Source organism: Spea bombifrons, chromosome 2, assembly GCF_027358695.1.
Source record: "Spea bombifrons isolate aSpeBom1 chromosome 2, aSpeBom1.2.pri, whole genome shotgun sequence".
NCBI classification, from domain to species: Eukaryota; Metazoa; Chordata; class Amphibia; order Anura; family Pelobatidae; genus Spea; species Spea bombifrons.
In genome coordinates, this window is record NC_071088.1 from 109,418,652 (window position 1) to 109,444,606 (window position 25,955).

Genomic DNA, 25,955 nt, shown 5'->3' on the forward strand with positions numbered 1-25,955 from the left:
TTGCAGTTCTGCCTACAGACAACAAAGACAGGGGTTTAGGGAGCGCACGTACCGTTTGTTGCAGCCTCGCACCGTGTGGAGACCGTGCAGACATGGTCAAATTGGCCTTTAATTCGGCTTTGGCCCAGAAGGAGGCCAAGAAAGAGGAGGAAAACAGCGAGGTGCTGATTATTCCCGAGAGCAAGGTGAGAGCCGGTCGCTCCTAGGAGACAGGGGTAAATGTCTGGGGGGAGGGGGGTATTTGCCCCCATACAAGAAAAAAGGAGGGCATAAGCATGCATGTTAAATACACGTGTACGATGCCGCAGTGGGATTAATTACCCATTGAGAGTGTCTGATCATCTGACATAAAGCAAAGGGGCTACTTCCGCGTATCTGCCCTGATCAGTCTCGGCTGATCAGCGGAGCCGGGGTATAGTCCGTGGTTTCGTTATATCAGGAAACCCCGTGCATTTCCTAGCAGTGTGGGCTGCGCAGGTTATTTTAGCTCCACGTACACTTGGGAATGCCTGCACCTGGATTAATGCAGCCTGGGGGTGAATACCATGCCTGTTGCCCCTCCCTAATAGGCTCTGGGGCTTTTTTTCCCCATACAGGCGGGTGGGACATGGGAGGGCAAAGCAGTCAGACGCTTCAGCAGTCCTTTTAAAAAAAAAATGCAATGTCATCAACGAGCACACGAATCGCTTTCATTTTCTAAGCAGCTTCCTTAAGCTGCTGGCTGCCATAGCTAGATTTATAAAAGAGCAGTTCTCACTGGAGTAATCACCATGGCAACCGACGCAAAAGTCCCTGTGGATTAGTTAATAGTTCCATATAGCTATAGCGCCTAGTGTTCTAATGCATCGGCGCGCCTTATGGGTTTTATTGGTAACCTAACTCCAGATCACCCCTTGGACCCGAACGCCACGTCGCTTCGGTTGCATTCCGTAGTAATTGCTGTCAGGCTGCAGGTACACGAACGCTAAAAGAGAAGCGGATTAAAATGGAGGAGGCTGTGCTCACAGGAGACAGCAGCAGCAATGAGATAAACTCTAAGATGGCTGACTAGGGAGCAGGGGTAGCAGCTCAAGCTCCGTTTCTAGTGATTCGCTTCTTCTCTTTCTTGCCAATATATTTTCTACGTGTCGTGTAAATTATATCTGCCCGGTGCTTAAAACCACGCAAGCTGTGCTTGTTCTGCTCACGATAAGAACTGCGTGGAACGTGGACAGCGTCCCAGAGCCTGATTGTTGTTATAAAGGATCTGAATGATCTTATGTCATTGTTTACAGAAATTTTATAAAGTAAAACGTATCCTTTTTGTTGAAAACATACTTGGCAACTTTATTACAAAATGCTAAAACATGATCCAATCAGCAGGAACGTTTTTGTCAGTTGCTACGGTAACAAGACCATTTTTTTTTAATCCCTTTTCATATATTACTCCAGTTGTGCCGTTAATGTTGAAGAGTCGGTTGGTATTAATGCAATTACTTATTCATAATTAATATGGGGGTGTATCTTCATATTTGGTGAGTGGAGTCTAATTGTCGGTCTTTATTAAAACAAGGTTATTTATGTTTTCGGTACATGTGACACAACATCCTCTGCATGGCCTGTAACTAGGGGGTCTTGGCTCATGGGAAAAGGTCAGAGGTCATGCCTTGTGCTGATGCTACATCCACTTCCAGCATAAAATAAGGCACAGGGGCTTCACCGCCTGGTGGCTTAAGTACATCCTTCACCTGGAGAAGATGCCGCTCTTGCCCCCATGGAAGTCACGGCCCTGCCATCTTAAGCTATCCCTTAGAAGAAGACTAAATGACTAAAGTAACTTCTTGAGCTCAAGGTGAATCTTGGATTCAAGATGCTGTCATCTGCTTTGATTATTTATTGTGAATGAAAGCTGTACTCTGCTTGGCAATAAGGCTGTCGCTTAAATTGATTTTTTTCTTCTAGGGTTGATAGCAGTAAACATGTTTTATTGTATAGAGGATGCTTTGCTATATGCAGATAATGGTCTCTTTTGTTTTTCTGTGGTTTCATACAGTTGGCTGTTTAAATAATATTGCAATGGCGCATGGGCATCCGTTTTTGATCTCACGTGGCCTCCCGTCTGGCAGGACTTAATGTGATTTAATTTGCGCTGGGAGCTTGGCTTCCTTTATATCACAGATAGTTGGCGGTTCCTAGTAAAGCCTTTAGTAATTTGGCTTCTGCCACACATATCAACCCACATCGCCTTTCTAGTTTCACTCAAATTAATATCTATTAATTATTCTTCGTGTGTAAGTCTTAGCCATCGTTTACAGACTAGTTTTATAAATCAAAATCATACATTCTGAAGAAAATAAATCTTTCTGGTATGCCTGAAGCTTAAGTGACCTTGTACTAAACAGATGTTAGTTGAAGCTAAGCCGCCTGATGTTCTGATGGATTCTACTCGGGAGAGCTTTACACACTGTGTCATCTGACAGGGCAAACTTGTAAGATACACAATGATGTCATTCGTTTCATTATATGGTCATACATCTAAGACTAAAGAGCACCGGAAATGAAAAACTGGGGCACTTTATAGAGCGAGAAGGTACTCTCCAGTGGGGTTGGCCAATCTCCTAACAAATATTTATCTATGACAATATTATTTACCTTATTGATTAAAACAGTATCTAAATCTTCAACTAAAAGAAGAGTAAGGAAAAACTAAGGCTGTATGTGTGTGTGTGTGTATATATATATATATATATATATCACACTGGAATATATCCTCGAATACTGTGTCAAGAAAAGACAAAGTTGTAACATATTGGGCTCCAATAACCGGATGGGTTGGCAGGAGGCTTGTGGTTCTGACCCTTTGACTTCACTGTATATATTATGAATATTCTATATTATGGGGTGAGTTTTGTTAAATCACTGAGATTCCCTGATTCTTGTCTCCCATTGAATTATGCATTATGTGGAGTTAGCTCACTTCTTTATACAGGAGGAACCCGCCACTGGTGGTCCTTCATAATGAATAGTGAAGTCAACTCTCCCTTTAGTGACTAAATCCCATTAAGGTCTTAAATACACTTGGTACTGAGTAGCTTGTATAAAATGTAGATTTTCTGCAGCCGTGCTTGTGAAGCCAGTTCCTAAGAGTTCTAGGGGAAAATATCGTACTTTTCATGCTAGATATATTTCAATTCAATGTAGATTCTAGATTGTTAGCTCAAAGGGCCCTCCTTACCCCTTGTTTCTGCAAATTGAATTGTTATGTTATACTCATTGTACAGTGCTCCGGAATAGGTTGCCACTATATACAACAATAAAGAATAATATGCCAGGGAGATTATATGTTTAGTTAATAACAACTCTTGGCTTAAATATCTTTAAATATTCTTAAGAATGTTTGTTTTTTCTTTTTCTCGCTCTGAAAATGACATAAGCTTTTCTTATTTTGGACCGGTAATCCATTTGAATCCCGCTTATGCTATAGTGGCGTCTATTCTTTGTGTATTCTGTCTGCTTTGTGATCTGATTAGGTAGTAAATTCTGTGCCTTAAGATCCCCTTATGGTGCACACGTTTCTTGAAGCATATATATATATATGAACTAGACTGCAGATAAGAACCATTAAGCCCATCTAGTCGGCCAGTTTTTTTTCTGATGTAGAGACTGACCTTAATCAGTCCTTGTTCTTGTCCAGGATAGCTTTATGCCCATCCCATGTATGTTTAAATCCTCTCACTGTATTACCCTCTACCACTTCTCACGGGAAACTGTTCCATTTATCTACCACCCTCTTGGTAAAGTAATCTACATTACATCTAAACCTCCAATCCTTATTTTTTTTTTTAAGCCTATGGCCTCTTGTTCTAACATTTCTCTTCATTTTAAACAAAGCTCCCTCCTGTACTTTGTAAAATCCCTCTTACATTTTTAAAAGTGTCACATCTTCTTTCTCTTTTTAATTGGTATCATGTCATCTCACGTTTTATCTGAGTATAGATACCATTGAAGGCAGCACTCTGGTAATTTTCTAGTGATCATTCTTCACATCTCGCCTCTTTTTTTTTTTTTTTTTAATATTAACCCTTAAATATCATTGGATGATCTCTGAGCTCCAAAAAAAGAAAACCCAAATAACTTTTCTGCAGCTTATCACATGTTTTCTGGTCTATAATCGCTCTTGTATGCTTGCCTGTACTCCTTTTGTCTACCCCTTAATCTTTATAATGGTATTGAGTGAGTTTGGTATCATTCACAGATTTCTTTATTTAAATCATTGATACAATAATTTAAAAGGAATGGTGTGCATATAAACAGCCTTTGGCTAGCATATCTTTACCCACAGTTGTTTCTGGGAAGAATTTGTTTTAAAGTTGGCAACTAATCTTGACCTACCAAAGGCCATTAAATTACCAAATAATTGCTGCTCGACCAACACTCACATAATATATTTGTTTACTTGGGTGTAAGTATGACCTGTCATGTAGCGCACTGTACATTATGAAGCCATTACATAGGCTTTAGGACGCCACGTGCCAAATGAATCCCAGCTATAACATCCATTCATCAGAGACTAGTGTGTTTTGGGGGGCAGATTCCCAGTATAACAACGCAACCTTTTGGTAGTCATTTGTTGAAAATGTAGGTGGTGATATAAACGCTAGAGTCTTAAAGGGGTATTAGGGAATTTGTCACTGCATACCTAGCCATCTCTGCCCCTCTATGATGAAATAGTATATAAGAAACGCACGGGGTGGGGGTAAGGTGTTTGTATGTACAGTAACTATATGTTGTTCTTGTGGTCATTTGTAATGGAAATCCCCATTGCTTTGAAACCTCACATATTTTAAATATTTTAAGCTTTCCTGCTCAGACATTTTAGTGCGGGGTCTCTATTTAAAACAACTTGAAATCTAAAGTAAATCCGGAAAGTTATGCTTTGCACAAGTAATATTAACTCACTGAATTAATCAGTTCAATTAACATCCCTGAGAACAGATTAAAATAAATCATAATGTCTCTTCAAAACCAAAATGTGGCTTAATGCCTCATAAACTATGAATGTAGGTAAAGGGTTTTTTTTAGTAAATAAGATGCTGTATAGCATTATCATAAGGCTGTGATTATCTTTATATGAGAATGCACGTGGACAGTCGTGATAATTACCAAAATTAGCCGTAGGAGTACCCGGAATAGCCTGTCGTGGACACTCCTGCATCACTTTAATGCAGATAACTTCAGGGTCCCTTTAAATTTTGTGGTCTGTTTTGCAAATGCATGGGGGATGCTGCCGAGTCTCCCCAAATGATTTTCCCCCCTTTCCCTGCCATGCAGGAAATGTGTTCAGCATGCGATATACTCTCTTCTAGTCTGCTCTATCCCTGGCTTAGGAAACGCTATGGGTGGGGGTCTGTTCAGACCCCAGTGGGCATCTGTGGACAGTGCTGCCACTGAATGACTGATTCAAGCCTCCAATAGGAGGCAATAATAGTCCCACCATAGAAGAGGAGCGCAGCATTTGGAAGAATGCCTATGTAAAGAACTCGCATAGTACTTTAATAGTGTGAGTGTCTGGGACCTAATACTGTCTAGTTACGTCAAATGTTCATAGCTGCTTTGAACATTGAAACAATGTGGTGTTAGTATTTGTTTAGTGGGACTGTGAAATATTTTTGTGCTGATTCTGTAAGTTTTAGAGAGTATGGTAATTGTTCAGCTTTAAACCTAGCTGGCAACCTATTAGTTTCGCTGCCGATGTCAAGACAAGGCAGGGAGCCAGAAACTAAAGTTTGCTGGTAAAAATCTGAAATACATAAAAAAAAAATTGCTACAGACTGTGCTTTGCTTTAGCCAACTTCACCAGAGCCGTACATATTATTACCACCTACCGTTGTCCCGTGAGATGTGGTTCTACGCCTGAACGCTGTATTTTGTTAATTGACACACAAGAAAAGAAAATCTAGGTTACTTTTTCTGCCCTGAACCTTTTTAGCAAGCTTTGAAGCATAATTACATAGTGGTGCCCTTTTCAATGGAAGACAGCAGTTTAGAGATGACTAATGCAACCTACTATGTAGTTTAAAACCCACTCGTTGGCCTAAATTTATGCTTACATGTTTCACGAGTGTTCTTTTCAGCAAGATAACAGAGCCTAGGGAGTAGCGTGCTCCAACTCAAAGCGAAGTACAATTGAATGGATGTGTGTTATATGACGCATGTAACATTTGACCGTTGGGTCTCATAGCCTTGTGATATAAGTATTTCTAAAAACATGTAAGGAAGGTACAATCCACCAGTTGCTTGTTTTTCATGGTGAAATAAAGATTTAACTGAACAATGCTTACTTCCTAGTTGAAGCGTGACTTAGTTACACAATGGACAACCTGTGTCTTTCGTGTAATGAGTTCCTAAGCAGGTACTCAAATTGTGGCATTTTTGTAACTATTGAACCAGATGCAGAAGAAAGAGTAATACAGAATGTAAATACTATGTTACCACTTGATTTGATGAAGACATCCGCGCAAACTGTAAGGACCCCCATATTTTCAAATGCAATGAGCATTGTTCCTTAAGATTGTATGTGCACACTTAATAAAATAATATTGGGTTTCTTTTTGGTAGGTCAGTGTTAACCTGCTGTTGGTTTCCTAATGTCCATAAAGGCCTTCCCTAAAGACCTGCTCCTGCCCTTTTCTGTCAATCACTTCCCATTCCTTCCATCCAAGCCTAATTTTATATGTAATGCAGAGGACTTGTGAATCCAGTGAGTCTACCTGACTAATAACTACTGTAGTAACTGGTTATGTTAAAGATAATATATAATGTGTGTAAAAACCCTATTTATTCAGATGAGCTATGAAGACCCTAGTTCGTGTGCTACGGAATATGATGGCGCTGTATGAAACCATCAATAATAATAGTAAGTCAAGAGAGGATTCACAGGTTTTAGGTAACAGACGGAAACCTGACTTATTACGTAAAACGACAGTGATTAAAAGGTGGGCTTCCGTCTAACATTGTGTTTTTAGAAATTACAAGACAAGATGACCAGTTATATAACTGACGGGTAGACCTTGTTTCTGGAATTGTCAAGTTAGAATGTTAAGATTACTTTTTTTGGGGGGGGGTGAGACCGTCTTTATAGACAGGTAGTAGGTGATTGTTCAATATGTATGGAATGTACATATAGATACGATGCCTGGCTGCTACAGCAATTGGAATCGTATAAAATCCCGCCTGAATCACACTAAGAAGTTTTCTTATCCTAAAGTGAATGTTTAATTTAGTCCTTTGCATGGGGCCAGTTGTTTGGCGGCCCTGGGTCCTTATGCTTTATTTTCCACCTCTCTTGCTTTTCACATTTTGTTTACGTTCTTAAAGCAAGCTTCCTTTTGTTGACAACTGATACAAATTGATTTTTCCAAAATCATTTTTCAAAGGTGAGACTCAAGCAATAGCATTTTTATGTCTACCTTGTTTCTGAGATGTGTCTAGTCCTGTGTGTGCATAGAATCTGATGGCGGTTAACCCCTTAATGACAAAGCCCGTACATCTACGGGCTCAAGATGCATTGTTTTCAATGGGTTTAGGGACCGCCCATTGTCCTTAAGGGGTTACCATTCGGCCTATCTAGTATGCCCATTTTTGCTGGTGTAAAGACTCCAACCTTAATCAGTGCTTGGTCTTGTCTTAGATTCAGGATGGTTTTATGTCTATCCTACGTATGTTGAAATTCCCTCCCTGTATTGGCCTCTACTACTTCTGATAGGAAGTAGTAGAGGCTAACACCCTCAGTAAGGTAAAATGTACTTGAATTACGCCTAAACATCTGCCTCTCTATTGGTAACACCCCAGAAAATATTGTGAAGAATAACTATCCTCTATGGTGAGTTTATCTGTTGTAGCTTGACCACATCAGTCATTAAGTTTTGCTTTAGAACTTATCTAACATTATTATATGACCTGCACAGAACAAAAGGTGAATAATGGAAGAAACCATATAGTGCTTCTTAGGAAGGTTTGTGAAGATCACTAGCATAGAGCTAAATACACATATTAAACATAGTTTATACTGCCAATGTGACAGAACCTGTTTACTGATGCAAGTAAAAGGCGTCCTGGCATTTCCCTTCTCCTGGATTCATCAAACCTGTCTGGGAAAAACTGCTTTATCCGTTGAAATGTAAATGTGTCATTCACGCTTGAAGAACACCAAAGCATTTTTTTGTGTAATTGTTTATTGTTTTTTGTTAAGTTCAACCTTCACCAACCTTCACATATGTATTCTCTTTGTGCATACAACAAATATTCTGTTCCAAGTTTTGTACATATGAATGTGGTTTTTGGTTTAGAATTGCTGTTAGTGATTCCAAGTGCTGAACACGATAGGATTTTTTTTGTGTTAATTGCAAAAATTATTTAATGTGTCGAAATAGTTGGATCATCCATAGCCCCTCTGTCGCAGAACTGGGGGCTGTCAGGTTTCTAGTCAGAATGTCAAAATGACTGACTATGACTAGGCACAAACATGAACATGTTCTATGGGCTGACTGTGCAATATGGCGGCAATTGTTTTAGATGATGTTTGGAACCATTATGTTAACAGAAACACGAGCATCTGATAAACCCAAATGTAATAAGATATGAGGTACCGTAATAATATTATTTAATAAGCTGAACAATTACCATATTCCATGTAATATAATTTGAGGCAAGGTCTGGTGAAAGCGCTTATGACTTAGATCCTTAAGGATGTTATAAACTGCATGGATTCTTCACTTCCACATGACACCAAGCTATAGTCAGACGGTCTCCTGGAGATGATGACTTTTCCTATAAAAGGTGTAAATCTCTAAGGAACTTGGAATTTTTTTTTTTTTTGAGTTTGCTTTTGGACAGGGACTTTCACATCTGGAAATCCCCACATACTGTGTCAATGTAAAGACATGGGACATAGTCTAAGGAAGTTTTAGGAAAAGCAGAAAACAGTTCCTTCCTTGATCGGTGCTGTTATGGAAGATACACAGAGAGGAACTGAATTAAAGTGCTGCAAATATTACAGAATCGTATGTACACCCATGTAAGATCAGTCTCTTATCTACAGGCTTGCCGTGGCCTGCAGATGCAAATCTTGATGCTGAAGTTGATTCTCCAGTTCCAGGCAACACAAGCTGAACAAGAGACACAAAGGCAGCATAAGCTGGAGCATCACCTCTCAAAGTTTGAGAGACACTACGCGCTCCATAAGGAACAGGCGCCAATGTACTTAACACCACAGCTGGGAAAAGTGCTGGCTATATAGAGGTGGCACATGCTAACATAATAATTGTAGTAACTGCAAAAACAGTATCTGAGATTTCTTGAGTTTCTACCCGGGCTCCCTGTTATCACACCTTGAGCTCACCTATGGAATTTATCATCAGATAGGGTGTGATCAGCACTCAGATGAGTCAGTGCCTGAATCAATACTGGGGAGTTGCTTTGTTTTCAGACGTGACTATTTCAAGACCATATCACCATCTATACAGACCCCACCCAATTCTCTATGGCAGAGGTGAAATGAAAGCATGCTTTTTAGCACAGTGAATAATAAAATTACACCTTTATTATACGTAACCTGTTAACCTTGGCTGTTCCTTGTGTGTAGCCGATTTAATACCAGCATTCCCCTTTTTAATTAAGTCTGTCGCATGTTAACCTGGCTTTCCCACTTAAGCAATTTAAGGTTGTAGTGCAGCAGATACGTTACTCCTTGTGACTTGTTTTTTAGTTGTTAAACCCCTTGACAGCAATTGATGATCCTGGCATGTCATGCGAAAACAGTCACATAATGACATGCCTGGCACGTCATGACTTTAAACTGGTGTAGAAAGCAATCTATGATCGCTTCCTTCACCCAAACGGTGTTGCTGTAATGCCTCAATGTCGAGGCATTTAGCAACGTGGAGCTCGGCATCAGAGGCCATGTCTGGTCCGTTCCCCTTCCTCTTATGTCCATATCTGCTGCAATGGTAATAATGTCTAGCTGAAGAGGCTGAGGTCTGACCATAAGAAACTACAAAAACAAAAGCCTGTACAGCAGGAACGACCTGGTAGTAAGTCAGGTTGTACAAGGTCGTAGTATAAAATATAACTTTTTTTCCCCAAACGATTAAAAGTCCATAAGGAGCCGTCAAAATATCCACAAATAGGTCCTGAAAAACCCCTGATGCGTTTGGCTCACGCTGGTCTGATCAAAAAACATGATGACTGATATCTAATCATGATATACCTGGCTTATCTTCATTAACAGCTACCTTTGTTTTAATGGACATCGGTTGTTACTAGTACTACTTTTTCGAATAATAAAAATTCTGGTCGGGTGGTAGATCCAAGAGTCAGAAGCAGAATGTTCAGAAAAGTCATTCAGTTCCATGGCATTTTAACTACAATAATGAAAATGTGGTTGGTATAATTATTCGTAAAGTATTGCTATCATGAACTAAAGTGCATGCACATTTAAACGTGGAATCAAATGCTAAAAATATCTGAGCGAGCAGCATATTATCATGTTGTCACTATCTTGCTAAGTACTCCTGCGCTTTAGCTTGAATTTATGTAGTAATGCTCGTTGTGCACCGGGGAGATTTTGACCTTTAGTTAGTTAATCTTTATGAAGCTCACTCAGGAAGGAAATAATTATGCCAAGTTTTTCAGATACATTTTATGGATTTTTGTAATGGTTTTTGGTAGTTTGGATTTATGTTTTTAAAAGTTTTTCAGATTGGAAACTTTTACCCTCTCCTCTGAATTAGATTTTTCAGTTGACCTATAATGATGTAATGTTTGTACACCGGAAGCACAGGGTGAAATGATAAGTCATGTATCTTTTTATATGCCATAAAATGGATTTAACACAAGAGGGAAGTTGATTTCAAAGGAGGAGAAATGTTAGAACTAAAGGTCATCGTCTAAAACTTAGGGTCAAAGGCTTAGATGTAATCTAAGGAAGTTTTTCGTTTCCTAGTGGCTGGTAGATAATATTGGAAGGGGAGTCTAATACAATGCATGGGATAGGCATTAAGCTAGGACAACATCAAGAACTGATTGCAATTTTAGACTATATTGGGGAAAAATGGGCAGACTAGATGGGCCAAATGGTTATCTGCCGCCAGACCATCACTAGTAGTTTTTATAAGCCTGTTTCCTGGGTACATCATTGACCTAAGCCTGAATGATACCTGGAGGCTTTTAGGAGCTAAGACCACACATAGGGTTCAAATTGTAGTAATTGCAGTTATGTGCCTGCTTTGCAAACATATATGTAGATATTTGAGCCATGTGATGTGTTAGTAACTCTTGATGTAGAAGGCCAACGCAGTTTGGCCTTACAATCCGGCTGCTTCTTGATGATTGTAATGGTGTCCAAATGAGGAAGCGTATTTCTTTTCAATAATTCTGTTCCTCGATATCCAATTTAAAAATAAAATAAATGTTTCACTACTTTTGACATTATGAATGCTTAGCTGAGCCTCGTTGCACCTCTTGGACACTGGTAATTGTATTTATTCATTGGTCACATGGGCAACCCGTTGTAGTGGGCCTTCTTTACATGCTCGGTGAAAGTGTTCATGATATAGTAGAGGGAGGCGGTTGTTGGGTCTTGTACCGACAAATGTTTTCTAAAACCTTTGGAGCTCCGCTGCCAAAAAATTGTGTAATTTCCAGCTAAAAAATAATTTTACATTTATTTGTGCTCTGGTTTTCTTACAAGTTGGTAACGTACTTTGTTTCTATTTAATTTGCAGGAGCCTGAAGATTTGGTGCCGCTGGGCCAGAGGCGAGCTTGGTGCTGGTGTATGTGCTTTGGTTTAGCTTTCATGCTGGCTGGGATAGTGCTGGGTGGTGCATATCTCTATAAATATTTTGTTCAACAGGTAAGTGGCTCATTGTTTAAGTTTTAAAATGTTGAACATTATGTATAATTTTATCGGACATTACATGAAATATACAAATTGTTCTTAACTGTCACAATTTAGCACATTTACTGTTTCTGATTTTCTTTCATTCACAAAATGAGTAACTCCCCGTAACACAAAAGCAGTGCTTAGTCCTGGCTCCAGTGATAATATACAGGAGTTATATTAACCTCCCCAGGCCCGGGATTTTTCATAACCTAAGGACCAAAATATTTTTGTCATTTTTAACAAATGTTTTTATTGAACCATGATTACCCTTTTCAATACTTAATAAAATAATACATGACTCTGTTCAGGAAGTCAGGCCTTTTTTTAAAATCATAGGAATACATTTTTGCAGTTTTCGGGAGGGTCCAGGATGCTGCTACAGCAATGTCAGAACATACATCTGTGTCTTAATGGACTTCTTGCCTAGGGATTCCAGGACGTCCTAAGGGAGACGAAAGGGGTTAAAGAGTCTTAGAAGCCAAAACTGAATAATTAGACGGGGTATCAACTGTTACTACAACCTTCTACGCAAGGTTTAATGCATTTTCCAAAAATGTAATTTAACATAAAATTTCAGTACATGAAAGTACATCTGACAAAAATTGACATATCCTGGCGTGGGCCTACTAAAAGAAAGCATTAAGGACATAGTGGAGACCCAGGAGAACATGGGACAGAAGAAACAGACATTTTTTTCTATATAAATTGTGTCGCTGGGCTATGGTCTGTGGCAGATGGAGACCTATTGATAGCTGTAGTTATAGGGCGATTTTAAAGAAAATCTACTTCCTTCTAATTCTTAGTTGATTTTTTATTTTTTTTCCCCTGCTTTCAAAACTTAACAGCATTTTGGTTTCAGATGTGAATATCATGTGCTACTGTGCTAGCAAGCGGAATTATACAAATATCAGACCAATTACTAGTTTTTTATTTTTTTGCATAAACCTACAAGATACAGATTTTATTCTTTACCTACACAGTGCTGCTAAATGCCACTCAGAGGTTTTTTGCCAAAATTCTTATGGAAGAAACATTATGCTATAGATAATAAATGGAATGGAATAGACACGTTGGGAGTTCCACAGAATCCCACAGAAGTTGACCATTGTCCCTTAATTTTGGATTGTGCCTTTGTCTTGGATTTTTTCAGCTTGATTCATCTGGCAACGCATTCACTCACCTATTAAATGTGGGAGAGGAAGATTTAGCAGAGGTATGTGCAGAGATGTTGAAGATCCAAACTTGTCTGCTATTAACTGATCAGTCGCTCTTCTCTTATGATCCTTCTCCCTCTGATTGAGCTGCACACTAATAAGCTGTTTCATTTTCTAAATAATACCTCTTTTGTGGCTTCCAGAGACCACGTAACATGCTAGATAGTACCTGTGTCTTTGTCATCCACAATCTCTTTTTGATATCAATGTTTTGGATATCCTTCCAAGAGCACCACTTCCAAGGACCATTGCAATGGCTGAAGAGGCTACAGTTGAGTTAGTTGTAGGCGACTAGGTGATCTCATGGCCACAGGATTCATCCACTCTGGGCAAATGAAATTAAAATTTGCTGAGGTATTTTCATTACCATATGCTGAAAGCATTGCTGAATGCCTGTTTTACCGAAATGGGATAATTTTATAAGAAAATAATCTCCATACAGATTGGTTCGAGTTATTGGTGATCTTCATGTGTAAGTGCAGCCAGTCCAAGGAGACAAAATCATATCTAGAGGCGTCGAACATAAGCATATTCCTCTCTGCACCGCACTGCAGAATATATTGTGACCAGAATCTTCCACGGGATGCTGTTTTTTTTTATTTTGGCTCAGTAATGGAATTTTTTTCTTGGACAAAAAAAGCTACTCTTTTTACCCAGTTACCCAAACTTGGAGATCATTTAACATTGAAAATATTGCCATTAAAGACTGCCTGTAAGTCCCGCAATTGGCCCTAACACTCATCTCACCATTGGCGCTGATTATGGTAAAAATGTTTTGGGGATTTATATAGCAAGTTTTCATCCACAAGGGTGAATTTTGAAACGTTGGTTTGGGATCCAGGACACGTTCCATGTAATGACACAGGAGAAACATTTGCTGTATTACAAATGAGAACAGTATGACGCCTGTAAAAAGTTTGCTATTCTTAAATCGTGATAGTGTTTACAATGTGGAAGAATCTGTAGTCTGAAGTAGGTCCAGATAAAAGTATTCTGGATTACTTTGTAACCTCTACCTTCTTATAAACATGTTAATAGGATCTTCTTGGATTGTTGGCTCCAGAAAAAAAGTTGCTCCTTTCCAGATGGTTTGATCAAGCACCTTGACTCGGAAGTCTGCTGTCTAAAGTTTGTTTTACACTAGTTTCAGCGACCTTGAAAACAAGATTTTCCATGTATTTTCATTGCATGAAACACAACAAAGCAGTTTAGCAGTAGACGTTAAAATGTCAATGCGAAAGGTTTTATATATCTTTCTTTTTCTTTTAATGAAATCAACCGCCTTCAACAAATGTGATTAGGTCATGATTGGCCTTGAAGTATCTGTCCAGGAAACGCTACTTAGTCTGAGCGAGTGAATTAAATGCCAATTAAGTTCTGAGAAAAAGAATGAAGCATAAAGCGTTTGACTTCTGGCTACAATGGATCAGGTGGAAGCAGTAATGGTGTTGTCCTGCGCCCCAGCATAATACAAGCAGTTTATTCTAACTGCTTTAAACAAAACAAAATAAAAATTAGTGTATATTTATTCCTCTATACAACCTTATCATTCATGTCAACTCAAATAGAGTTTGCTTCAGATGCGGGTAGGTTAGAGACTGGCCATTCTTTCTAATCCCTCCTTTTTTCCTTCTCTCTCTCTCTGAAGTACTACAACAATGTCTACGTGATTAATAGTACTAACATATTATCAATGCCTACGTGAAAACATCCAATGATTGCTGTCAACACACTTCTATTCATCTGTTTCATGATCTTCAGCCTGTAACACTTAACTAAACACAGAAACATCATTGTAGCTTCCCATCATACTTTGATGTGTGTTGTCTTAATCCTATGAAGATGGGCAATGAGCTTCTGTATTGTTATTGTTTCTGTCAAAGTAGAATTGAACCTGTGTGGTACGGGTGACTTGATGTACAGATCAACAGTGTATATATGTGTGTGTATATTTATATTATAAATAGTACATGTAAGATTTCAGGAAAAAATGTGAAAAATGACCAGGATTTCTGCAAATATTGGTCATTAAATTTGAGCCTACCCTCGCAGGACACTGGGTGGAAAGTGGGTCAGGAAAAGTGGCGCTTCTAAAGTTCTCCAGGCCAAACCTGGAGAGTTCCCAGGTATGCTGAGCGATCCTCGTCTGGCAGCAATAACATGAAGCAAACGTTTCCTGAAGTTGTGGATCAGACCTGCACGGGTGGGAGGAGTTTTAGACCATTTCTCTTTACAAAATCGCTCTCTTGAGGTCTGTTGATTTACTCCTAGGCTTTGGCTCATTGTCCTGTTGCATCAACCGACTTCTGTTGGCGGACAGTTGGCATTCTAAAACACGGCTTCATGAACTTTGAGAATTCACTTTGAAGTCTGATGACAAGCTGTCATGGTGCTGAGACAGCAAAAAGGCCCCAAACCATGATACCTTCCTCACCACGCTTTACGGTTTGGATTTTGACCTCTTTGACAATTGCAGTCATCTCTGCAGGATGCCCACGCCTAAAAGAGTAGCAGCTGTGTTTACCTGTTTCCATTTATAGGAAGTTCTTTTTTTTTTTTTACTGTTTACTAATAATCACCAAGGCTTTTAGCTATCATTTTGTAACGCTTTCCAGGCATTGCTTTGTCAATAGTGAATTGTGAGTAACTTTAATAGGGCAGTGCAGCCCTGAGTAATGCTTCTAATTTCTTTTCATTTATTGGAGTCCAGGTTAGTTGCCTTCTGACTACAATAATGCATTCGGACTACAACATATTAATGTCTATGTATTTATAATGTGATATAAAAGTCTCTAATGGTCTGGTGTCCCAATGCTCTCCTTACAGTGTATTATGGGACAGAAATTCACCTTATTTCCTTATGTACTTTTTATTTTGTATATGAAAAAAATTGGAGTGACTAGCCACCTACAAGCTGGTGGTTTTATTGTATAGACTAGTTTACTGCAATGCCATATAATCCTCACCCTGACTCTTGTTTCGTTCACAGCGTGGTGTTTACTACTGTGGAGTTAGATACCCTGATGACCTGGCTTTCTCGGATCAGTACTCAGAGGGCCCTGTTCGCTACCATTCTTTTCAAGAGAGTATCCAGATCCTTGAAGAGGAGAATGTTGAATTGATCAGTGTCCCAGTCCCTGAGTTTGCTGACAGTGATCCTGCTGATATTGTTCATGACTTTCATAGGGTGAGTTACATTCGTCTGTTGATTGTAGAATTGATGAATTTTTTTTCTCCCCTGAGTCTAGTAAAATAGCTAAAAGAAACCTCCTTACATAGCCCCTTACAGAGATATGCACATTGGAAGCTGTGGTGATTGGGAATAGAAGTAGTAGAGGCAAGAGGTTATGACGGGTGACAGTATTATGAAGACAAAGGAGTATATGAGTGAATAGACAATGGATTGTGGAGTATAACATGAGTTAGTAAGGAATGGATCATAAAGGTGAGATAGAAACTGCAAGAGGCATGTATTAATGGGAGACGGCGTATTGGCAGAGGAATGTAGAAAAATATGATAGAGGTTGGATTTACTTTGTAAGAAGTAGTTTCAGTAAATGGCTTTCTTTATGACTGCTTTTTGTCTTTTTTTTATCATTTACATTTTTTTTAGCTAAATTCAACATTTCTTACTTTGTCATTTTAGATAGATACAAACTCATACTTACACTTGCATGTCTGCCATTACATACTATCCCTCATACATAAAAAATATATATATATATAAAAATAACATATATAGAAATGTTATAATAACATAAACCTGATTATTTTTTTCCCTCATATTTATTATTATGAAAGGAAGGTGAAATAAAAAATGTGTGCTATGGACTACACATTCTGACCAGAGATGGTCTGATTCGTGAAGACGCACTATAATCACAGTGGGGTCTTCATTTTTGCAGTAAGGTTCCTAATTGAGAGCTACAACATCGTTTCTGAATACACACGCTGAAGTAATTCATTCTTAGATGAACGCTTGAGTGTTCCCTTTAAAAGTGCAGCTGTTTTAGGTTCTGATTTATTCCTTTTGGAAAAATGAACCCAGTTTAATACGGATTGGTCAACTCTTCGTGTGCTGCTGTTGCCCAATAGAAATGGCTGAAATATATCTCTTGTTTTTCTCATTCAGAAACTGACTGCCTACCTCGATCTCAACCTGAACAAGTGCTATGTCATTCCTCTGAACACTTCGATTGTAATGCCGCCCAGGAGTTTCCTGGAATTGCTGGCCAATATAAAGGTACAATTTTGTCTCGTGTTCAGTTTGTTAAATGTATTTATTTTTTCATTATGTTTTTTATACACATCAGAAATAACTCAGATTATAACTGTAAAGCCAGTTTAACCAGCTAAGCAGCATTTTCTGATATAAATCTTTACATCTCACCTACATAGCAAGTTAGCTTCATCGTTGCCCTCTGTTCTGTTTAACATCGTAAGGATGAAGGTATTTGTATGCTTGTGAATGACAGCATTTTAACGTTTTATGCTGTCCTTGCTCAGCTGTAACTTCCCTTTCTAATTTAGTGTATCCACACAAATTATGTATGCGCCTGTGTGTGTATACGTATGTATGTAGTTTGGGGTTACTTAGCTGTTTTCGTGAAAAACAAGGGCATTTCTAGCTGTGCTTACAAAATTGCAAAATGGTTTTGATATGATCAAATAGCCATTGGAACACAGGAGGGATGGTTGCTGATAAAATGGCCTGTGAAGATATGCCATTAAAAATCAACAGTAGTCCTTTACAACATTAACAATGTCTACACTGTATTTCTGTGTATATCTGTGTATACATCTCTTCCAAAGATTGAAGAAAAAAAGTTGTATATAGCGATGCCCCACATTCATAATTTTCCTGTCATACAGTGGCAGTACGACTGGGGTAGTGTTCTCTCCTGTGGACAAGATGCTTAAAAGAATAGAAAGGGTTAAGTCACGGAGAACTCCTCCTACTTACCCATAAAACCCGGCTTCCCCTGAACAGCCCCAGTTTTCTTCTTGTCCCGTACAGGGACGGACTTGATGCTGTGCTGGGGAATTTTCCCCGAAGATCAGAAGTCTGGTGAGGCACACGGGTTGTTGCCTGGGGGTTTGCAGCCTCCGATTGCTCCCCGGGTGGTGAGCAGAGCGAGGTCCCCTCCGTAGCGATGGACGTTACGGAGGGTTGTGTTGGAGTTTCTTTTCTTCGCGGCTGGAAGAGGAGCATGCGCAATAGGTGGAACACACGCCCGGGTGGCGTTGCGTTCCACCGAAGATCCGACCGCGCTACTGAGCATGCGCAAATCGGATCTTCTGGAGGGCGCCAAATTCAAACCTATAAAGGTTGTTTTTCGTTCCTGTCTGTCTGCATGGGCATTTCTCAGCACAGGATACCGTGTCACCAGCCCCCCCACACGGTTCTGAGGATTTGGAGGTAAGATTATTTTATCTTTTCCTTCAATATTCTCTTCCTCCAGAAGATATATAAAAAAAAAAAAAAAAAAAAAAAAATTATATATTTTTTATTTACGCTTGTATTTTGTCTTTAACCAGATGTCTAGTACGGTTTCACCTGGATATAAAGACAAGAAATCTGCTCCCATTCCTAGAAGTACACTTTTAAATCAAAGCATGTGGCTTGCTCTGAGTGTGCTACTCCTCTGCCAGATGGATGCAGAAAAAAGATGTGTAATGCCTGCTGGGCAGAGCAACTCACTAAGACAAACAAAAGGACTTGCAATCCTTCCTGGGATGGTTTCAGGAAAACCTAGCATCCAGGTCTCTGCGGCTCAGTCGAGGGTTCCGGGTATATCTGCCCGTAAACGCAGGAGATCCCGGTCTTCCTCCAGATCAGATCTCTCATCAGGAGAAATTTTGCAATCTTCGTACTCCTCTACCTCGTTCAGGTCTGAAGGACTCAATGGATAGAAGAGTCGAGACTTCTTGCTGCTGAGCGGCAGTGGCCAGTACAGCAGTGTCTAGAGCACAGAGTTGTTGGATACAGGCCCTGGAAGACTGTTTTCCGGATGATCAAGATTCTGAAATCTCCTGACTACTAAAAAATTTGCGATTTTCCAACTGTTGTTCTTACAGATTCCTCTCAAGAGTTGGTGAAGATGTCCGCTAAGAATATGAGGTTGCCGTCTGTGGCTCGTAGAGCCTTATGGTTGAGATCCTGGACGGCGGATTCAGCCTCCAAAGCATCTCTATGTGACTTACCTTTTGAGGGGAGTAAATTGTTCGGAGCACCATTGGTAGATTTAATCAAACAAATGTCGGAGACCAAGAGGGCTCTTCCTCAGGATAGACGTCCTAGATGGAATAGGAGATATCCGTACAAGACAACCAGGCCTTTCCAGACGTCTTCCAAATCGCAGAATTTTCGGAATTTCTACGGAGAGAGAAAGTTCTAGGACCGTCCCAAAAAATAAGAGAAAAGAAAGTTCTGACGAAGTGGGAGGAAGGCTGCAGCAGTTCAAGCATAATTGGGAACAGACTATAGGAGACGTCATGGCCCTATTAATCAGCCCTTGGCATCAGGATAAAGTTGTTCTCCCACAACAGTTGGATTCGGAAAATCGTTTCAGAGGGGTATAGGATCGGTCTCTTCTCCCTTCCCAGAATTCAGTTCCTGATCTCTTCATATCCTTCCTCGGTGAAAAATGTAGCTCTACATTCGGCGAGCCTATCTCTCCTATCAAAAGGGTTTATAGAGAGAGTTCAGATTTCTCAACGCTTCCAAGGAGTCTTTTCCAGACTGTTTCTAGTCCCAAAGGCGGACGGATCCTTTCGACCCGTTTTGGATCTAAAAGAGTCAACAGCTGCATCCAGTATCGCCATTTTCGTATGGAGAAATTTCTTCAGTCACCCACCTTCTTCAGAAGGGAGACGTCATGGCTACTTTGGACCTGAAGGACGCTTACCTTCACGTCCCAATTGCGGAGCATTCCAGAAAGTTTCTCAAGTTTGCAACCCGTATAAAGGAAAAATTCATTTCCAGTTCAAGGCCCTTCCGTTCGGTCTGTCGTCGGCCCCAGGGATCTTCACAAAGATTTTGTGTCCCTTGACGGCTTCTCTAAGAGAAAAAGGGATTTCCATCGTTCCTTACCTGGACGACTGGCTCATCAAGGCCGAATCTTCAAGGGAGCTCCGGGCGGATTTAGTCACCACAATGCGATTGCTGGAAGTGCACGGCTTGATTATCAACCACAGCAAATCCAACCTCAGACCTTCCACCAGGATCCAATTCCTAGGCCTAGAGGTGGATTCGATTTCCCAACGTCTATTTCTGCCTTCCGAAAAGATCAGGAAAATCATGAGAGGTCAGATCGCTTCAATTGCATCCGACTTGCTTTATCAGGAAGGCCATGAGCGTCTTAGGCCTACTGACAGCCTCCATCCCAGCAGTCAGGTGGGCAAGATCTCAACTACGTCCCCCTTCAGTGGGATATTCTTCAGGGTTGGTACAGGCGAGAGGAGGACCTAGACCGCGACATAACTATCTCGAGTCAGGTCTTATCCCAACTTTCCGGGTGGGGGACCTCTTCTCATCTTTCAGAAGGCCTTTCTTTTCGTCCTCGGAATTGGATAACTCTTACCATGGATGCTTCCGGTATCGGTTGGGGCGCCCATTTAAGTTATCACTTCAGGCAAGGAATCTGGTCTCCGGAAGATTTGCTTCGTTCGTCCAACTACCGGGAACTAAAGCGGTTCTTAAAGCACAAGTAGCCTTCAGGCCCCGATTGGAAGGTCGTTCTGTGAAGATTCAGTCAGACAACGCTACATCAGTCGCATATGGAAACATATGTGGGGGTACACGAGTAAGGAGCCTGCAAGTTCCTTTGTTCGCCCATAATGAGTTGGGCCCAGCTTCATCTGGAAGACTTTTCGGCACCCACAAAAGAGGCTGCGATAATTTCATTGCAGATGATCTAAGCAGCCTAAGATGGTCTCAAGCAGAGTGGTCCTTGACCGAAAGAACCTTCACCTCCATGGTTTCAAGATTTGGCCTTCCGGATATAGATTTGATGGCCTCCAGGCGAAACAGGAAGGTACCGATTTTTGCCTCAATCAACAGGCAGGATTTGCCCGACTTCCTGGACAGTCTGTCCATCAAGTGGAACTTCCATCTGGGATACGCGTTTCCGCCTGTCGCATTAATTCCCTGAAGATTCGTTCGGACAGGGCTCGGGTATTAGCTGTTATCCCTTACTGGCAGAACCGCAGTTGGTTCTCCCTTCTTAGTCAACTGAGTCTAATGTATTGGGAACTGCCTCCCTCGGGTCAATTGTTGGACGGCGGCAATCTTCCTCCAGATCATCTCCAGATGTTCAAGTTGACGGCCTGGCTACTTCAAGGATGATTCTTCGTGGCCAGGGTGTTACGGAGGATCTTTCTGACTTGCTGTTACGATCTGTCAGGGGCTCTACTTCAAAAATTTATTTTCGGGTCTGGAAGAAATTCCTGCTAGGGATGTTTCGGTTTTTCCTCCTTCCATCAGCTCCATTTTTGATGTTTTTAAAAGGTGTTTTTTCTACAGGCCTTAGTGTCTTGACTCTAAATGGTCAGGTATCGGCTCTATCTATCATTTTTTTCTTGAAGACCTGGCTTCTCATGTACTGGTTAGACGGTTTTTTAAGGCCATTACAATTCAACGTCCTCAGAGAAGGACTCACTTACCCTCCTGGGATCTTACCGTAGTTCTTAACGCCCTTTGCTCTGCTCCGTTTGAAACTATGGAACAAGTGTCGTTGAAACTCCTCTCTTTAAAGACTGTGTTCTTTGTGGCGATTACGTCAGCCAAACGTGTAGGTGAAATCAAAGCCCTTTCATCCTCGTACAAGTTTACCATCTTCCATCAGGATAAGTTGTTCTCCACCTACAGCCCTCCTTTCTTCCGAAGGTTTTGTCAAAGTCCCTTATTAATCAGCCCTTGGTGCTTCCATCATTTTGTCTGTCTCCTTCCTCTACGGATGAAGCTAAGTGGCATATGTTGGATGTTAGAAAGCTCTAGAGTTATATATTGCTAGGACTTCCTCCATCCGTTCCACCGGCCAGCTTTTCGTTTCTTGGTATGGTCGTTCGGCGGGTAAGGCTGCCACTAAGGCTTCCTTGTCAAGATGGATCACGGAAACTATTCACATGGGCTACCATGTCTCTGACCTACCTTTGTTATCTCCGATCACGGCCCACTCAACCAGGGCCGTGTCTGCCTTTTGGGCTTAGAAGGCTTCCGCTTCACAGAGGATATTTGCAGAGCAGCTACGTGGTCGTCTTTCAATGCATTCGTTCCTCGCTACCGGCTAGACGCCTTCTCATCCTCAGCAGCGGATTTTGGGCATGAGGTGCTCCAAGCTGTTGTTTCCTGAGGAATTTATTGCCCTCCCCTTTTACGGGATCTTGTTACATCCCAGTCGTACTGCCACTGTATGACAGGAAAAATGGAAATTTTTTACTCACCGTAAATTCCTTTTTCCTTAATACAGTGGCAGTACGGATTTCCCTCCCTTTATTCCTGATATATTATTTTTGCAAGCCGTTTTGTGTTCTTGTTACTTACTGGGGCTGTTCAGGGGAAGCCGGGTTTTATGGGTAAGTAGGAGGAGTTCTCCGTGACTTAACCCTTTCTATTCTTTTAAGCATCTTGTCCACAGGAGAGAACACTACCCCAGTCGTACTGCCACTGTATTAAGGAAAAAGGAATTTACGGTGAGTAAAAAATTTCCATTTTTATGAAGGTTTTTTTGGAGAAAAAAAAAAGCTATAATGAGTGCATTTTGTTTTAAGTAGGGATTCTAATTTTTATGGGAGCGCTTACAGGGTTTTCTGACTTAAGGAAAAAGTTAATGTTGTTTTTTTTTTTTTTTAAATTGCCTCATAACTAGAGATGGTATCACAATGTCATCACTATAAGGAATGTCCCCAGCCACCAGAGTGCTGAGAGCTTTGTACTCTTCTTTATGAGAGAATATTTTGTCCGTGCCCCCCCCTTCCATACTCTTTCCAAGCTATTGTAACCAGATCAGGTTCTCTATAGACCCCTTCTGGTCTCTGTCAGAATAAGGGGATCTTCCTAACACTTCGATCACTGATTGCTCAGATTGGGGTCAAAAGTTTTGGCCCTAGCTAGCAGAGTGGTTACTGTTGATTGACTACCTGAAGTCGCATGCCGTGGCAGGGATTTAGCCCTGACAACGCTTAAAGTGCCCTTAATGTTAACTGCTGGAATATTGTGACATATCGCTAAATTCTTTGGCCTTAACAAAGTAAATTTGTGTGTGTGTTATCGTCGGTTTATGGATGGAAGCAAAGTCGAGTTGGCTGTCTTTATACTGTGTATCAGGTAAAAAAAGCTACGGAACCCGTCAAAAGTTGAAGAATGCCGACCCAACGTATTTTTCTGTTTTCTCATTATAGGCTGGAACATACCTTCCCCAGTCCTATCTGATACATGAGCAGATGGTGGTGACTGATCGCATTGAAAATGTCTATCAGTTAGGATCCTTTATCTATCGTCTGTGTCGTGACAAGGAGACCTACAGACTCCAGCACAGAGAGAATGTCCGAGGTATTGTTTTGTAACATAATTTTTAATTTTCAAATATCGAGTCACTCTCATGATACCAGTAATCATCTCTTAGCTACTGTTAATTGCTATTTTGAGTTTTGTTTTGTTTTTTAAAGAAAAATTTAACATGAATAGAGAATATAAAAAGCACATATCATAACCGCACAAACTTTAGCCTCACGCTTGTTTTTGTCATTCTTTAAAGTAGATTAAATCAGTCCCTAAACATGCTTGTAAGTGTTTTTTTTTTTTCTTTTCCTTTCTCCTCCCAGGAATCCAGAAGAGAGAAGCTAAGAACTGTCACAAAATCCTTCACTTTGAGAATACGTTTGCCGTGGAGACGCTCATTTGTGAACATTGAATGTGAACATGTCTTCTACTGTTTAAAAGGAAAAAATAACAGTATATCCCACCCTTTTGTTGTGTGCAGTAATTTTTTTAAGGAAGAGTTTTGTTATTTGTGACCAAAACTTTTTAAGCCAGTTTCAAACTTCCCCCTCGTGTGATAACAACATTAGTTTTCAAGGAAACACTTTAATTTCCTCTTCCTTATCTCTACTAAAGTGTGCTATTTTTTAATACCTGAAATTAGTAATTGAATAAGAAAGATAGTAATATTTTTAAGATTGCCGCATAAGGGATACTGGTAGTTTTTAAAGGCCTCGTGGACTATAACGGCCTTTTATTTAACAGCATGTAGTAATACAAATGACACCGCTTACACTAGCCGAACATACTATGTATACATTTTCACAACAAACCTTTTTAATATTGCATGTCCAATATATGGAAGACCTAAACTGCTGCTCTATTTCTTTTCACCAACAAAATTATATTAAAACACCTTTCAGAAAAGTCTGGTACTAATTCAGTACCATTGAAAAATATATTCTGACCTTTTAGATAATGCTTGCCCGGTAGATGTATGTGATTATAGAAGTAAGTCCGCGTGCAGTTGTTGGTAATTGCTTTTGGCTGGTTTAGTTGTATTATTTGTATCTGCAAAATGTATGTGATCTAGATCCCACGTTTGAGGCTAATGAGAAACATGCAAGGTTTTCGCTACTGATATTCTGTCTATATGCATGTTACTGCACCGTAAACAAAAGGCTAAAAGCGTCCAAATTTTGATAAAGTGGGTTTGCTTTTTAAAACCAACAAATCCTGGTGGCGGGACGTAGATAAAATTACATTTTATAATATTATATACGTGATATTTTCCAAAAGGGATTGCTTCTTGGAAGACGATAGAAAAGTTTTGGATCCCATAATCCAATCACTTCAGTGTTTATTCCATACCTTTTTTTATGATGGCGTCAGATATAAACACTTCCAGGCAGTATTTCATATAACGTTTTATTTCTTTCAAAGTATGTTCTGTCGTTCATTAAACCATCAAACATACAGGATCATAATTTAATCTGTTTATAAAGTAGAAGAATTTTCAAATCATCATCCAGTTCTCTGTATTGGGGGGGAAGCTGATGTCCACCCCTTTTCTTTTTTTAACTCAGTTTTGAGTGTTTGTGCATGTTCTTACTGGGGTGTGTGTGTGTGTTACAGTATGTATATACACACACACACACCAACACCCAATATGCCATCAAATTTGGATCTGCCTTCTAGCTCGAACTGATTAATGCAGATAAGTTATCTGTATAGTTTAAAACGCAAAGAAAGTGCAATTTGCTTTACTTTTTTTTTCTTACAGCTGTTTTTAAATTTCAGATTTGTGTTAATGCTGTTTTAACAATATTTAAAACAGGATTGGAAAGTAAACAAATTAGAAGGTAACGTGTGTTACTAATTTGTATATAATCGTACTTGTAAAGGAATAAATCTAACACAACCTATTTAACTGGTGTCATGTTATTTTCTCACCGTTTTGCTGCTTTTTGAAACATACATTATCGTTTTCTAATTCACTAATGGAGCATTATAAGCCATGTGTGCTAATAGTTGCTTATACATGAAAATGATACTCGACAATCTTCCTGAAATGAGTCTCGCGCTGTAGTCATTTAATCATTCTAACATAGGTATACAATTTTACTATTAAATGTCATAATAACATAGTAATTTGGGTTGAAAGAAGATGCAAAAGCAATTTTAAATTCTAAAAAATATCTGATTTCTCACTGGATGTACAAGCTGTATATAACTGTGTCCTTTATAAACAACTAAATCTGTGTATTCCTCCTTTTGTTTAATAAAAATAAATAAAAAAAAATAAAAGTGATTTCCACCTTTGGGAGATGACAATCACTC

General features: G+C 39.8%; 1 protein-coding gene across 2 annotated transcripts; it reads left to right on the top strand.

The window, feature by feature from the left end:
* On the top strand, positions 1-24,517 carry ITM2B (integral membrane protein 2B). Of its 2 annotated transcripts, XM_053455537.1 has the most exons (7): positions 1-185; positions 11,763-11,891; positions 13,072-13,134; positions 16,125-16,322; positions 17,268-17,378; positions 23,537-23,687; positions 23,960-24,517. In XM_053455537.1, exons 1-7 carry the CDS (start codon positions 93-95, stop codon positions 24,046-24,048), a joined length of 834 nt encoding a protein of 277 aa, XP_053311512.1. In that variant the 5' UTR covers positions 1-92; the 3' UTR covers positions 24,049-24,517. The 2 variants fall into 2 exon arrangements, with proteins under 2 accessions (XP_053311512.1, XP_053311513.1); XM_053455538.1 differs by lacking the exon at positions 13,072-13,134 and having other exon boundaries at positions 2-185.
* Positions 24,518-25,955: the final 1,438 nt, after the last annotated feature.